The following is a 14,478-nucleotide window of genomic DNA, read 5'->3' as shown; positions in this document are numbered from 1 at the left end:
GGCCATGAATGATTTTTCAAATTTTTTCAGAGTGTTATCAATTTCAGTTTTTTTTGCGCGTCTGATCGTTTGTTCCCCCATCATCTTGTTAAGGGCATTTTCCGAATAAATTTCTCTCCTCACCTAATTTTGGTATAACACAAAACTCACATTCCGAAGCAAACCGTCCTAAAAAAGAGCTAACCCTACTCACTCTATCAAATCAATATTGGTCCCAAAAAAATAATTCTTTTGAAAATTGCGTTAACGAGATAATAAGTGTGGTCTATTTGTCTTTTAAAAGTGTATCCCACACTTGTCGTGTACGCAATTAATGTTTGAACAGTCACATACACACGAAATAATGAAATTGATGACATTCATAAACTGAGGCTGCCTAAGCAATTAATTGAGATCATCTTAAACGAAGGTTGAGAGGGGATTGGCCCTTGTTCAAATGTGATTGCTTATTTTTTTTCAAAATATTTCTAATTTGGAAAGAGCCAAAGGTTGAAAAGGTAAGCCTAGCATATGTTTGACTGCTTCAAAACCCACACAACAAGTTTGACAAAAGAAAAAAATAACAGAAAATAAAAGAAATGAACCAAAGTAACAAAATAACTTTATTAAGAAATCATTGTTGTCTGCATCTTTTATTATTGGTTTTGGATGGACGTGGCCGGTCATGCTCATACATTTGTTTAATTATTTTTTGGTGACAAAGTTCATTGCTTAAAAAAAATACAAACTATTGAAAACATTAAATGAAAATATTTTTTTTGGGCTAACTGTTAACCTAATTTGCTTCAACCTCACGAGAACTTGACCTTTCAAAGTGGGCCCGTTGCTAGAAGAAGAAGTTTCAGTTTCAAAAATGTCGACGAAGACTTCGTAGTCAATAGGGGGTGTTGACACGTGGGACGCGAGAATGAACTCACTTTTACTAATCCAGGTTCGTCAACTCCATCTTTTGCTGAATTTTTTAATAAAAAGGCTTAAATACTTTTTTTGTCATTGGATTTGACACGAAAATTCAAGTTCGTCATTGAGAAAAAAATGCAGCTAAATTGGTTATTGTGTTTTCCAAATTTTACAATTTATAGACATTCCGTTATTTTTCATTAAGTGGAGTTTTTATTGTTATTTTTGTAGTCTTTTTCCTCTAACTCAATGAGTTAGGGTATATTGAGAAGAAGACTGAGTTAGAGAAAGAAGACTGAATGTGCTTCCTAGAAAATAAAATTAAAAACTATATTTAATGGAAGATAACTGAATATGTCTATAAATTGTAAAATTTGGGAAACACAGAAACCAATTTGACTAAATTTTTTTTCTCAATGATCAAATTAAATTTTCGTGTAAAACCCAATAACCAAAAAGATATTTAACCCTTTTTCCTTATTCATTCTCATGCCTTCCCACCTACATAATATTGGTGGATAATAAAGATGATTTATGTATGTGTTGGAGCTCTCATTACATAACTAGTTAGGTAATTATTATATACTTAATTTAACATAATTTATTTTAAAGAGAAGGATACTTGTTGATTGCTTTAATAAGTTTAAACATTAAACAATAGTACGGCGTCGTTCATTTCAACATTTGGATAGTTGAAAGTTGAATTAACAAAATTCTTAAGAGGCTTCAAGGACAATCACACATGTAATTGTTTACCTAACTTGCTATATGAATAGCTCTATTTTATTTTTAAAATAATTCAAGGTCATTTACTCAAAGAGTAATGTTCTCTTACAAAATTTATAGAAAAAGAAAAAGAAAAAGAAAAAGAAAAAGAAAATATGAGAGTGCAGACACTCCTCCTCATGCTGTAATAATTGGAGGGAAAAAGACGTCATTAGTAAAAACCAAAACTAAAACCCAAATCCAATCCCAGCATTTGGTTAAAAATAAAACAATAAAAAAAATAGAACCGTAGTCATTGGAAAAAGGGAACTCAAAAGAGTTAAAACTAAGTAAAACAAAGACCACAGTTTTACAAAAGGTTTGGGGGATCCGTTCCGTACCAATCAAATTGTATCAGACAGTGTGGATGTGCGAGGAAGATAGAGAAAAAAGACACAGAACACAACACAACGCAAACAAGGAGCACCTTCCACTCTCTTCTCTTCTCTTCTCTTCTTGGTACTGGCGCACAAACCGAGGCAAATTTTTGCCCTTTTCTCTGTTTTCTCTATTAATTTATGTTTGTTTTAGTTTATTAGTTTATTTCATTTGTTTAAAGTTTCATGTTGTAAGTATTCTTTGCTTCCTCAAGTGGGAACTTTTGCTGATGACAGAGAAAGGGAAATTGGAAGGGCTTGGGAAAGTGGAAATCCCTATGAGGGATTAGATTTCTGGGGTTGACCAAAGTTTGGTGGTGACCCAGGTGAGCAAAACTCTTCCTTTTTTATTGTTCCTGTTTCAGATTTTCATTTGGTTTTGGAAACAATCTGTTGGGTTTGGCTTCCTTTGTTCTTTTTTCTGATTTGGGTTTGCGTTTTGTGAGAAAATCATATGTTTGGACTGAAGATAGGATCATTTCAGGATCTGTGTTGGGGGGTTGTTTGTTTTTGGCAGTTTGTGGATTTTATTGTCAACAGAAAATTTGAGATTTGAGGTTGTGGATAAGGAAAAAGATTACTCTTTTTTTGCTATCTAATTGTGAAGTTAGAACAAAATTGAAATTTCTCATTGTTTTTAATTTTTGACTCAGGATCTCATGGGTTGAAAACAAAGAGGGAAAAACAGTGAATTGATGGGGAGTTATAGTGAAGAGCGTGAGGATCAATTTTATGATACCCGTGAGGACCTGTCTTCTGTTTCGGATTGGGGTTCAGATGGTTGTGATGAATTTAGTTCTAGTACTTCAGGTTTCTTGAGGTATGATGAGGTTTGGGCTAAGAACCTGGATAGTGTTCACGAGCGCCGCCGTAAGTTCCTGCAGTGGATGGGTTTAGATTTGGATCGGAATTTAATCATGGAAGAAGAAGCAGGAGATGACTCTGCTGAAAAAATTGAAATGAGTATTGATAGAATAAAAGAAGATAGCTGTGTGGTGTTAAGAACTTCAGGATTGGAAGAGGCGTCTTGCTCAAGTCAGTCCACAGCATCTTCTCTGTCAAATGAAGCTCGGGAGTCACTAGGAAATGGTGCTTTGGATGAGAATTTTGGATGTGCAGTGAGAACTTTAAATCAGAGAATGGATATCATTGTGAATGAATTGGGTCAGGATGGAAGGCTTTGCAGATTAGGTCAAGTGGGACTAAATCAATTGGTTAGTGTTCAGGAGATTCATTCAAACCATGCACCAGCACCATCTCCTTCAATTCAGCAATTGTTGCAGAGAGAAGTTGATAATGCTAGGTTCTTTCTTGATGCGAAAAAGAAAGTTAAAAGGGGATGGTTGGGGAAATTAGGAATTGGGATGTGCGTTGTTGATAAACATGAGGCTGCATTGAGCCCCATCAGTCTTAAATCTGCATCAGGAACAGGTATGCGAAGAGTCCGAGTTCATCCAAGTAAAAAAAGGACCAAAGAACTGTCTTCACTTTATGCTGGGCAAGATTTTCCTGCGCATGAAGGTACAATTTTGTCCATGAAGTTCAGTCTTGATGGGAAATACTTGGCAAGTGCTGGCGAAGATGGTGTCGTGCGTGTGTGGAAGGTGATCGAGGATGAGGAATTCAACAAATTTGATATTTCTGGTGATCCTTCTTCTTTATACTTCAAAACAAATCCATTTTCTAAGTTAGACTCTCCAAATGTGGATAAAGATAAGGCGCAGAGATTGAGATCATCGGACTCAACATGTGTCATTTTTCCTCCGAAGATATTCCGTTTATTGGAGAAGCCTGTTCATGAGTTTCGGGGACACAGCGGGGAGGTCTTAGATCTCTCATGGTCAAAGAAAAGGGTTAGTATTGGGTTTTATTCCCTATTGCAATTATTCTTTGCCCCAAAGTTTGTTTTAATCTACTGAACTTGGTGAAACTAATCGTCTCTTTGTCTTCTTTGTGTGTGCTGCAGTTTCTGCTCTCATCCTCTGTTGATAAGACAGTTCGTCTATGGCAAGTAGGATGTGACAGATGCCTGAGAGTTTTCTCTCACAATAATTATGGTGAGCCTTGCCACTTGTTTGCATTCTTTTACAATGTAGTGTATCAATAACTTGGTTCATGCTGGTTCTCTATGGTGTTATGTTCTCAATTCTCTCTCATTTTCAAGTAGTTCTGCAATGATTATCTAAAGCTGTGATACTTCATGCAGTGACATGCGTTAATTTCAACCCTTTGGATGATAATTACTTCATCAGTGGTTCAATAGATGGAAAAGTTCGCATCTGGGAAGTTATTCGTTGTCTGGTTGTTGATTATATTGATGTTCGTGAGATAGTCACTGCTGTATCTTATCGTCCTGATGGAAAGGTCTGTTGGAATTTTTTGCTTGACAATGAAAAATTAAGCATGAAACAAATTGGTTTTGTTGATATGACTTTGTTATTTGATATTTGCAGGGAGGAATCGTCGGTTTTGTGACTGGAAACTGCTATTTTTATAACATCATAGGTATGAAGACCTAATAGTGAAATTTTCTTAATAGCATGCTACTATGGCGCTTCTAACTAAAACAAGATTTGTAAAGCATAATAGTAAATTGGGAAGTCCTGATAATTAAATGCTTTAGTATCTCGTTATCTTCCCTGCAAATTCAGTTAACATGAAATGATTTTCTTGATATGTTATTACAATATATATATATGTTTTTTAAAAAAAATAAAAATTGGCCTGATATTTCAAAATGTCTAATGTTAGATCATTATATGCAACTTTGAATGTGCTTGTGTTATGCTGATTTAGTGTTTGAGCTCTTAGCATCCTTCTCTTGCAAGCCAATTTTGTACAGGCGAGATCTACCCTTGGGCTGCTAAGGCTTGTGTTATTGTTTTTTCTTATTCTATCTGAGTAGTTCATGATCATGGTTTCAATTTTTTCAGATAGTCATCTGGAGTTGGATGCTCAGATAAGCATACAGGGCAAGAAGAAGTCACCTGGAAAACGGATAACTGGCTTTCAGGTGGTTATGGACAATTGGTTATGTTATTTCTTCCATTTTCACTTCTTTACTTTACCGCAGTATACTAATGTAATATGATTCCTCAGTTTTCTCCAAGCAACCCAAGCCAAGTTATGGTGACTTCTGCTGATTCAGTAGTCCGTGTAATTTATGGTGTTGATGTCGTCTGCAAATTTAGGGGTATGTGTCATCTCTTAAAGTTATTGTTATTCCCCACTCCCAAAGTCTCCATCGATTCTATCATTGATTGTTTTTATCAATTCTCATTAGGTCTTCGAAATGGTGGAAACCATATGTTATCATCTTTTACCTTAGACGGAACGCACATTGTCTCAGCAAGCGAGGATTCAAATGTTCGCATCTGGAACTATAATAGCCAGGACATGACCTCTTCACGACCGAGGAACATATGGTCTTGTGAGAGTTTTGTGTCCCACAACTCAATGATTGCTATACCTTGGAATGGTGAGAACAGCATTCCAGGAACACTTCCATCCCCTAGATTCACTGGGGACATGCAGGGAAGTAGCCTTGATAATCAGCTGAAGCATCTCAGTTTCGATGAGAAAGTAGAACAGAAAATGCACCTCTCTTCACCCGATTGCTTCTCTTTGGGTCGTGGGTTTTTGTTGGAGGCCTTGCCAAAGGGCACTGCAACTTGGCCTGAGGAGAAACTTGTAAATTCGAGTCCCGTGGCCGTCTCCCCAACAATGTGTAGATCCGACTACAAATTTTTGAAGAGTTCTTGTCAGAGCATGTCTGGTCCTAATTTGTGGGGCCTTGTGATCGTCACTGCCGGCTGGGACGGACGTATTAGAACCTACCACAATTACGGTACACCTATTCGTCGTTAAAGTCTTTGAAATCCCCAAAGACGGCATTTTTTAGACAGTGATTATGCATCCTTGCAATCACCGCTGGTATTGGTTAAATAATTCTTGGTGCTTGTACAATGCAGTATCATTGACAGTTGCCTAGTGTGCACCCTTCAAGATTACCAAATGTATTTTAGTCCAGTCAGGTCATGCCAGGTGGCAACAGTTATCCACCTGCAATCCCACCAGGTGTCCACAAGCTGCTGGTGGAATTGCTTTTAAGTTTTGTATTGGATCATCTTATACAAGTAAAATTTACATGATTCTTTAATTTGTTGGTTTTTCAGCTCAGAAATTATACTGAGTTTTATGTGGCAGGCAGTTAATCCCCTAGATTAGGAGATGTGTATATAATATATTTACAAGTGTGTATAATACAGGTGTCTGTGGGGCATCTTCGGTTCTGAAATCTTTGCACTCAGAAATATTATTGTATGTCTTCTTGACATTTCATTAATGCAATTAAATTTTGGGTGGTTTGGGTGGTTACTCTTCAGTCTCAGCTAAATGCTCTCCCTTCAACTTCCTTCTCATTTTAAATGCTCTGCTGCAGAAGAGTCTGTGGCTTTTAGGGTGGTGGGGGCTGTGATTGATAGCGCTCTACCGTACTTGGAATCATTAATTATGATGGGAGAAACAGAGGCTTCAGAAAGACAGAATTGAATATCAGAACTGTGAATAATTATGAGAAATGGGGATGGAGCTGCTATATCAGTACGTTAGGAGGTTGAGGGAACAATTTTTAAAGCTCATAGCTAGGGGGTGGGAGGACTACAGACCAAACTAGCATCTCTTATTGATGAAATTTCGAGCTTTTAGATTGGCGAAAAATGCTTTTAGAATGGCTAAAAGTGGTTTCAATGTAGGCTAAAAGTGTTTTCAGATAACTCAAAAGCGTTTGCATTAGATGCGATTTGAGTAGATTAATTGCCATGCATATCAGAATTTTTATTTAGAAAGTTAAAAGAAGGTATCTTGCATCCACTAAGAAGAATGAAGGAAAGAGAAAAGTGTGTTGAAATGTGATCTTAGGACAATGAAAGAGCATAAATATGGTGTGGAATGTAGGGCACCACATGCTGCAACGGTTATGATCTACTACTAACTACTTATGCCTGCAAGTGAGAATGATGTGGTATTCAATTGAAGCAGTCTGGTTTGGTGAGAGGTTAGAGATCCATTTCCATTTGCAAGAATTTATTTATTTCAATTTGCTTCTAAAATTAAGAGGCAAATTGAAATAAATATATATATATATATATTTATATGGTGTGGAATAATTTAATTAATTTTAATAATTTATATGATGTGCCCTATATATATTAATTTATATTTATAAATAATTTAATTATTTATTTATCAAGGTTATTTACTCAAATGGTCCTCAAACTCGGCATTTTATATAAATTTTAATTAATTAATTAATATTTTAGTATAAATTGGCGATTTGAACCCTAAAAAATACAACTCGGCAATGGGCCGATTAATAAAGAGTTGGTGGATCATTTGAATGAATAATTTAGTTGAGAGATAAAAATACAACTAGACAATAAATTTGAGGACCATTTGAGTAAATAACCATATTTATCATGAAGCAAATAATCTTTGGTGTTAAGGATGTACATGTGGCATGGACCCACTGCAAGTCTGGAAAGAAACGAGGGCAAACAAAAAATGCATAACTTATGTGACAAGCTTTTCTTTTTATTGATGGTGACAAAATTTCATGAGGAGCACATGTAACACAGCTTCTAAGAATCAAATGTGAATGAAATACATGACAAATGTGATTCATATCTTAGGATAGGATAAAGCACTAATGAAAGTCTAGTGACGTACAAGTTCTGATTGCAGAGAAAAATATAATAAAAGATGAACCAAATTAACATTTACATATACAAATAATTTATTAATCAAGTGGCGAGAAATGCATAGAGACAGAAATAGAAAACTCGTTATATGCCAATTATTCTCCAATTAGTGAGGAAAGGTAAAAAATAAATAAAAAAGTTCGAATCCCTTTCTTTTAAACCCAGCCTTATATAAATAAGAAAGAAAAATGTTGAAAATGCTCTTGTGGCATTTCTAGAATTAATGTTCACAATCTCACAATAATGCTCATGGTATAAAATCTAAAGAAGGTGGTGTTTTGCTCTGTCGAGAGTCTTGGTTAGACTGAAGCATAGAGTCTTTGTCCTCCATAACATGGGCAGAGCACCCTGTTGCTCAAAGGTGGGTCTGCATAGAGGTCCATGGACTGCCAGAGAAGACACATTGCTCATTCAGTACATCCAGTCCCATGGTGAAGGCCATTGGAGTTCTTTGCCTAAGAAAGCTGGTAAGAAATTAATTAACTTAGCCTAACAGCTTCTTTGTTTCTTCTTTCTTTCTGTTTTGGTCTTATAAATTGTGTTGTAACAATTGGTTTATTGGTTTTTTTTTTTGGTTCTTCATTAAATTTTTGGTGTGGAAAATGAAGGGCTTCTTCGATGTGGGAAGAGCTGCAGGCTAAGATGGATGAACTATCTGCGGCCTGATATAAAGCGAGGCAACATAACTCCTGAGGAAGATGACCTAATTGTGAGGCTTCATGCCCTTCTCGGCAACCGCTGGTCTCTCATTGCTGGAAGGCTTCCTGGTCGAACTGACAATGAGATCAAGAATTACTGGAACACTCACATCATCAAAAGACTCAAAATCCAAAAAACCAGCACTCAAAATGTTGCAACAAAACCAAAATCAAAATGTGTCCAAGCTGAGGAGGCCAAGATAAGTGATGATGACCAAGAAAATATTGGTGCAACAACAAAAAGGACCAAACTTCATCTCCCAAAGCCTACAAGGGTGTCTCCAGTTAAAACCCCAGTTGGGTCTTTTTGTGATGGAGAGGGAATTCATGAACAAGAAGCTGGTTTTCATGATGCAGAGGTTCCTGATTATTTTCATGTGTCTTGGTCTTATGATATGAAGAAGAAAGATGATGATTGTCTTGGGGAGGGCTTGGTTTGTGGTGAGAATGTTGAAGATTGTTATGACTTTGTTCAAGGGTTTGACCCTGCCAGGTGTCAGAATTCTGAAGAAGCTGCTGCAGCTGCAGAAAGAGTTGCCATGCCATGGAATATCTGTGAGGAATATGAGCAGGATCTCAAGGCAGATCAAGATCATGGTCAATTGGAGTCTTTTGTTGATTCCTTGCTGATCTGAATGTTTACAAAAATTAGAAAAGAAAAATTGTACGATATTATCAGTATGTGTCAGAGTAGGTTTTTCAATTTCATTTGAATTGTAGTGTTTCTTAGTCTTGAATATTGACTGAAGCTAGCTTTGCATTTTGGGTAGATTTCAATTTCATTTGCAAAAAAGGCAGAGTTGCCTTTCTGTTTCTGTTACAAATTTCTTTGTAGGTGTGCCCAATAATTTTGATCCTACAAACAGCTAACTAGGTAGAAATAATTTTGCTGCATGCACAAGTCCAAAAAGCTTCGAAATGAGTCTATCATAATTGAATCAGAGACCAATTTTGGAAGAGGCCTAGGGGTGTAGGTTTCCCTTAAAAAACAGAGGCAATAAGTGTGAGAAATTTTCAATTGGATCCCATAATTAAATAGCAATTTGGAGGCTTTTTGTGTAGTCTACATGCTATGCTGCATTGTCTGTGAATGGCAAAAGCAATGAAATAATTGAGCTAAATGATGGCATGATTTGCTGAAAATAGGACATCAAAATTAACTCTTGAATAAGAACATGTTACTCTTTTTGTTGCACAATTTTTTCCAGTACAAGCGATAGTTTAAATTACAAGGGATGTGATTTTTCACACACACGCACACAACTAAGATGCCATGAGAGTTCGAACCTGAGACATCTAGTCTGCAAGTCACGCTCTTTTCCACTGGGTTAGACCCCTTTAGCCTTTGTTGCACAGTTTTAGTTTTTACCACCCTTTTGCATTGTACAAATTGGTTGAGTGGAGCTGTTTTTGCATCGTCCATTTAATTTTAAAGAATTATTTACTTTGTAATGTGTACAGTGCCTGTAATTGTGAAAAATAAAATAAAATCTTACAAGTTTTTTGGGTTTCTATTTTTAATCATTTGTTTGACTTGGTAGTCGGTACTACCATCACATGATATGATTAACTTAATAGCACTAAAATTAAGAAGTCAAATATCCATTTAACTTACTAAAGCGACTTGATGGATACAGCTTAAAGTAGTATTTGTTTCCTTGTCCCATTTCAATGGCTTTATAGCTTTTCTCACAACTGCTCCGCATTCATGTTGGATTGTTTACAGAAATCAAATCTAATTGGGAGGTTAATCAATTGCAAATTTGCAATTAGTCTATGCCATGCTACCCACATGGCTTTGCCTTTTTTAAGCTGTTAATAAATTGGGTTCCCAGATTGATTTAAAGTTCAGCCCAAAATAAACCAATGAATGGTGGTCCTGGAGCAATGAAACCTCAAAGTTGAAATTATTGCAACTTTGCTAGAATTTAAAATTTGTAGCCCTAGAATGAAAATTATTGTGTCGTACTAGAACACTAGTGTTACTAATTTATGTATTATACTAATTTACGTACTTAAGCGATAACACGGAAACTTTAATGAAATTATTCAAGGAGGTTGAAACCGAATTCCCATGTAGGATAACCCAAAAGGCAACCTAAATGATACGAAAGTGATAAGGGTAAAATCATGTAAAATACTCACTAAAAGGGCACAATAAATTGAAGGGGGAAAATTTGGATTCAACCCCATCATTGAGAAGAACAAATTAAAGGCTCGTTGAACATAACAACATAGTTTCGTATACATAGTGGTTACAGCGTGAAGAGGTATGGATATTTATCTTCAGAAAGGCCATAAGTCCCCCCAGATAGACTTTCGGGCCTGTTGATGTAGTGCAGGGTTCTTACTCTTTGTCACGACCACCCGCTGAAGCTCGCCTTCCGAACCATCCCGTTTGGTTGATCGACAAATATCCATTGTAACCTGCTTGCCCCTTCGTACAGGCATATAGATGATCCTGCCCCAACCACCCCCAAGATCAGCATGACCTGTTTCATCCTCCTCCTCTTCGTCATTTTCATCAGCAACATCAGTTTCCATAACATCAGATTCCATAACATCAGAATCATAGTTAACTGGATCCGGTTCTTCAAATGGAATGAGGTCAGCTTGCTGCGAGCTATTTAGCTCCTCTGTCCAGGTCAAACACAAAACCTTAGAATGAAGAAATATGAGTTTACAAATTGCCAGAATGTTAGTAATTAATGCATGGAATCAAATAGACAAGTTCATTTTGGGTCTCTTGAATATATATTCTGAAAAGGATACTCATGTAACTTGTAAGACATACCCAGGTCAATTTCAAGATCTTCAGGGCTCCGTTTAGCCTGTTGCTCCTTTAAAGTCTCAAATTTCAGACCATCAAGAGGCCAAGGTTCCCTGGTCAGGATAACAACAGCGCAATCATGAGACAAAAGCATTCCCAACACAAAATATTTATGAGCAAAAAACCTGACAACTGTAAGAGAAGGACATCTTTGGATATAAAAAATTATTGATTGGTCTAACTGAAAATGTTTTTGATTATAACAACTAAACTAAGGCAATTGACAGCTAATGACGTGTTTATAACAAAGACACTGAGTTAGCCAGAACAAAATCACATGACAAAAGATTAAACCCAAAAAGATCTGACTAAACCATTGTAGCTTTATGAGATTGGATTCTGACCTTCCATTGTCTTAAAATAATATTAAAGAACCCACAATTTTGAACATGAACATAAAAAAATACTAACTGTGGTCTTTGTCCTCGTCTGACAGCAATGAAGCTAAATTTCTCATCTTCAAAGCCACGTAACGGCTGACCACCCTTGGAACGCTATAAAAGTTCGAATAAGAAAAGGTAATATCAATATTAAAGCACTTACTTAAATCATAATGTACTAAATATTTCAAGAAGAAAGAGTGTAGGAAATTGATGCAAGGAAGAACCTTGAATGTACGCTGAATAGATGTCCTCTCCAAGCGCTGAACAAAATGACAATACTTTCCAGCTTTCTCCAGCGGACATTGTCCATCATGAGAACACTGCATCAAGAGAACTATAAAATAAAATGAGAGAATTAACAATTTCAAAGGAAAAAAATGGAGAAGCTGGGCAACATATTAATTTTGACACCAGAAAAATATGGGCTAGAGAGCCATTATACTCACCGGAGCAACTATAAATGCACCACTCTTTTGAGTGACCAAGTCCTTGGTAGTTTTATCAGCTCCATCTTTAGATTTACGGCATTTCTAAGAAGTAATGAGTGTATCATTATACATTATTTTGCAGACACAAAAAATTCCCAGTACAGAAATTGAACAAGCATGCTAACTCAAAAGCCACATCAAGGAGCAAGTAACAAGTAAGAAAACAACTTACCCTTTTTTCCATCCACAATATATGTGAACGCATCTGAGATATGATATTAGATCCTTGTGGTGTTCCAGGTTCAATCAAAACCTATTAAATTTTAGGAAATCAAAGGGTAAAGATAATAGGCTAAAAATTCGGAAGGTCCAAACTGAAAATTCCATGAAAACAATTATAAAATGGCAAGTGAATTACAAGTAATTTTTGCTTTTGCCCATGTATTCCAAAATCATTTGTCAAAACATATAATACTTGTCCCCTTAGTCAATGGCATAAACCAGAACATAGGATCATCACAAATCTTCTATCATGAACTCATAGTGAAGCATGAAACTCATCCACATAAAATAAAATAAAAAGCATACCAGGACATCCCGTGTCAGATCCCAAAGCTGGCGTACTACAGTAATTCGATCCTTGAGCGACGGTATCTCTCCAAGAACATAGGACTTCACCCCATTGCAACAAACAACAGTTATTATATGTACCAACCAACCATGCCAAGGCAAACATGATGTGTATAATATGCCTAACTTACAGCAATTACAAGGTCATGCTCTCTGTCTGACTTTTTGATGCTTTTGGTCAATGATTGGATGCTATCATAACTATGAATAAGTGGCAAGTCCTTCTGACCTAAAATAACCATGACATAAAGTGGTCAGAGTTTTTTCTGAGCTCTATGACACTTGTTGATAATGCATGAACAATTGCAATACGGATAGTCAAAGGTTAGTAGACTGGTGCTTTAACAACTGCAATTCAACCAGTTATCTATACAAATTAATCTACAAATAATCTCGAAAACATATCAATTAACTAGTTTGAACTGAAAAATCATTAAGAACCTTGTATAAGCTTCTGCCCTGCACGCTGCATTGATTGTGATGGCTCCACTAGATTAACTTTCTCCAAGGAATGTGGCCAGACTTCACGTAGTGCCCTATAGCATTGAATTCACATTACAACCAAATTACAGTCTTACGTGATTAACAATCAAAAGATAACCAAATGAGTTTTTCACCAGAAAGCTGAACCCGTGCCAGCACCAAAATCCAACACTCTAGCAGGAGAAAACTCAGGCAGTCTTCTACGAACCTATACAACAACAAAACACATAAGAAAACGAATCCACATTCAAAGGGAACAATAACATAACAAATCCAAGCTAAGAACCTCATTTAAATAAAAAAAGAAGATAACTTTCTCTGCTTTCCACCATTTTCTCAGCTCCAATACTCGTTATTCAAATTTATACAACAACCCATATTACAAATTTCATTAATTCATACCTCCTTCAGTACTCTGTGACAAGCAGAAAACACAGCAGGCATTCTAGAAGCAACATAAGCAATGGTCTCGTCGTCTCTGTAGGTGAGGCCGATGTCTCCATAAGAGCTCTTGATCTTCCACCTCTGGGATTGGTCCACAGACTGCAAAGGGTCCTCAACGAGCTGTTGTGAAGTCGCTGTAACAAGCTGCGAATTCACATCCTTAATTTGGCTGAAAGATTCCGATAGCCTCAGCACCTTCCTCTTCATGTGGGGCTCCTCCTGCTCTAAAATCCCAAAACCCCATAAATTGAATTGCATCATTTACACATATAGATGCATAAAACCAGATATAGAGAGAGAGAGAGTGAAGACCTTTGAGGTATTTTTTAATGGCTCGACGGAGACGGACTGGGGTCGTGAGGCAGCGCTGGGACTGTTTGGCAGCGGAGCGGAGAGTTTCTTGGATTAGAACCTTTTGGGCAGTCTCGGGTAGCAGGGTGGTCGCCATTTTCGGTAGGGGTGAGGATCTGGTTGGAGTTGTGCCCCGTGTGTGACTGAGGAAGACGAGATGGTTGGGTTTTGTTAAGTTTTCTTCAGAGGTTTATGGGACTTCAGGGTTTTAGCCTTTTGGGTTTTTTATTGGGCTATGTGGGTGTGAATATATGGGCCGTACAAGTATATTGGGCTATGTGGAGGTTTTTTATTATTATCTTATTTTTAATATTAAGGAAATTAACAAAACCCGCAAAAGTTGAGCTTAATAAGGCCATCTCTAGTAACGGAGAGCTAAACATCGCCCGCACATAAAATTTAGCCCACTATTTATAGTTTTTAAAGAAAT

At 36.7% G+C, this 14,478-nt stretch overlaps 3 protein-coding genes across 7 annotated transcripts; 2 read left to right on the top strand and 1 right to left on the bottom strand.

The window, feature by feature from the left end:
• The first annotated feature begins 1,972 nt into the window (after positions 1–1,972).
• LOC110758923 (Transducin/WD40 repeat-like superfamily protein) lies at positions 1,973–6,201 on the top strand. 4 transcript variants are annotated; one of them, XM_021960897.2, is made up of 9 exons: positions 1,973–2,124; positions 2,280–2,368; positions 2,696–3,895; positions 4,009–4,099; positions 4,249–4,406; positions 4,496–4,547; positions 4,976–5,055; positions 5,142–5,235; positions 5,326–6,201. In XM_021960897.2, the coding sequence occupies exons 3-9, from the start codon at positions 2,738–2,740 to the stop codon at positions 5,907–5,909; spliced, it is 2,217 nt and encodes a 738-aa protein (XP_021816589.1). In that variant the 5' UTR covers positions 1,973–2,124; positions 2,280–2,368; positions 2,696–2,737; the 3' UTR covers positions 5,910–6,201. The 4 variants fall into 4 exon arrangements, with proteins under 4 accessions (XP_021816589.1, XP_021816590.1, XP_021816588.1 ...); XM_021960898.2 differs by having other exon boundaries at positions 1,978–2,124; positions 2,258–2,368; XM_021960896.2 differs by having other exon boundaries at positions 1,982–2,144.
• Positions 6,202–8,022: 1,821 nt separating this feature from the next.
• On the top strand, positions 8,023–9,268 carry LOC110758934 (transcription factor MYB1-like). The gene is made up of 2 exons (XM_021960912.2): positions 8,023–8,268; positions 8,410–9,268. Exons 1-2 carry the CDS (start codon positions 8,136–8,138, stop codon positions 9,132–9,134), a joined length of 858 nt encoding a protein of 285 aa, XP_021816604.1. The 5' UTR covers positions 8,023–8,135; the 3' UTR covers positions 9,135–9,268.
• A 1,369-nt stretch (positions 9,269–10,637) lies between these two features.
• On the bottom strand, positions 10,638–14,233 carry LOC110758862 (copper ion binding / methyltransferase). Of its 2 annotated transcripts, none has more exons than XM_021960793.2 (12): positions 14,010–14,233; positions 13,656–13,921; positions 13,388–13,461; positions 13,212–13,306; positions 12,902–12,999; positions 12,729–12,812; positions 12,373–12,453; positions 12,159–12,242; positions 11,937–12,032; positions 11,741–11,823; positions 11,294–11,382; positions 10,638–11,135 (listed from the first exon to the last, which is right to left on the bottom strand). In XM_021960793.2, exons 1-12 carry the CDS (start codon positions 14,143–14,145, stop codon positions 10,786–10,788), a joined length of 1,536 nt encoding a protein of 511 aa, XP_021816485.2. In that variant the 5' UTR covers positions 14,146–14,233; the 3' UTR covers positions 10,638–10,785. The 2 variants fall into 2 exon arrangements, with proteins under 2 accessions (XP_021816485.2, XP_088109296.1); XM_088253170.1 differs by having other exon boundaries at positions 13,656–13,916; positions 14,010–14,150.
• Positions 14,234–14,478: the final 245 nt, after the last annotated feature.

Source organism: Prunus avium, chromosome 5 (assembly GCF_965620075.1).
Source record: "Prunus avium chromosome 5, drPruAviu1.hap1.1, whole genome shotgun sequence".
Lineage (NCBI taxonomy): Eukaryota > Viridiplantae > Streptophyta > Magnoliopsida > Rosales > Rosaceae > Prunus > Prunus avium.
The sequence above is the reverse complement of the archived record's forward strand: the minus strand, read 5'-3'. Positions and strand labels throughout refer to the sequence as shown.

Bases quoted from the DNA above. Each gene is read 5' to 3' on its own strand.
- LOC110758923 (XM_021960897.2), top strand. From the start codon at position 2,738: ATGGGGAGTTATAGTGAAGAGCGTGAGGATCAATTTTATGATACCCGT. The intron at 4,548-4,975 runs GTATGAAGACCT...CAATTTTTTCAG, and splicing joins CTATTTTTATAACATCATAG to ATAGTCATCTGGAGTTGGAT. The intron at 5,236-5,325 runs GTATGTGTCATC...AATTCTCATTAG, and splicing joins TGTCGTCTGCAAATTTAGGG to GTCTTCGAAATGGTGGAAAC.
- LOC110758862 (XM_021960793.2), bottom strand. From the start codon at position 14,145: ATGGCGACCACCCTGCTACCCGAGACTGCCCAAAAGGTTCTAATCCAA. The intron at 12,033-12,158 runs GTGAGTATAATG...CTCTTGATGCAG, and splicing joins GTGCATTTATAGTTGCTCCG to TGTTCTCATGATGGACAATG. The intron at 11,824-11,936 runs GTTCTTCCTTGC...GAACTTTTATAG, and splicing joins CTATTCAGCGTACATTCAAG to CGTTCCAAGGGTGGTCAGCC.
- LOC110758934 (XM_021960912.2), top strand. From the start codon at position 8,136: ATGGGCAGAGCACCCTGTTGCTCAAAGGTGGGTCTGCATAGAGGTCCA. The intron at 8,269-8,409 runs GTAAGAAATTAA...TGGAAAATGAAG, and splicing joins TTCTTTGCCTAAGAAAGCTG to GGCTTCTTCGATGTGGGAAG.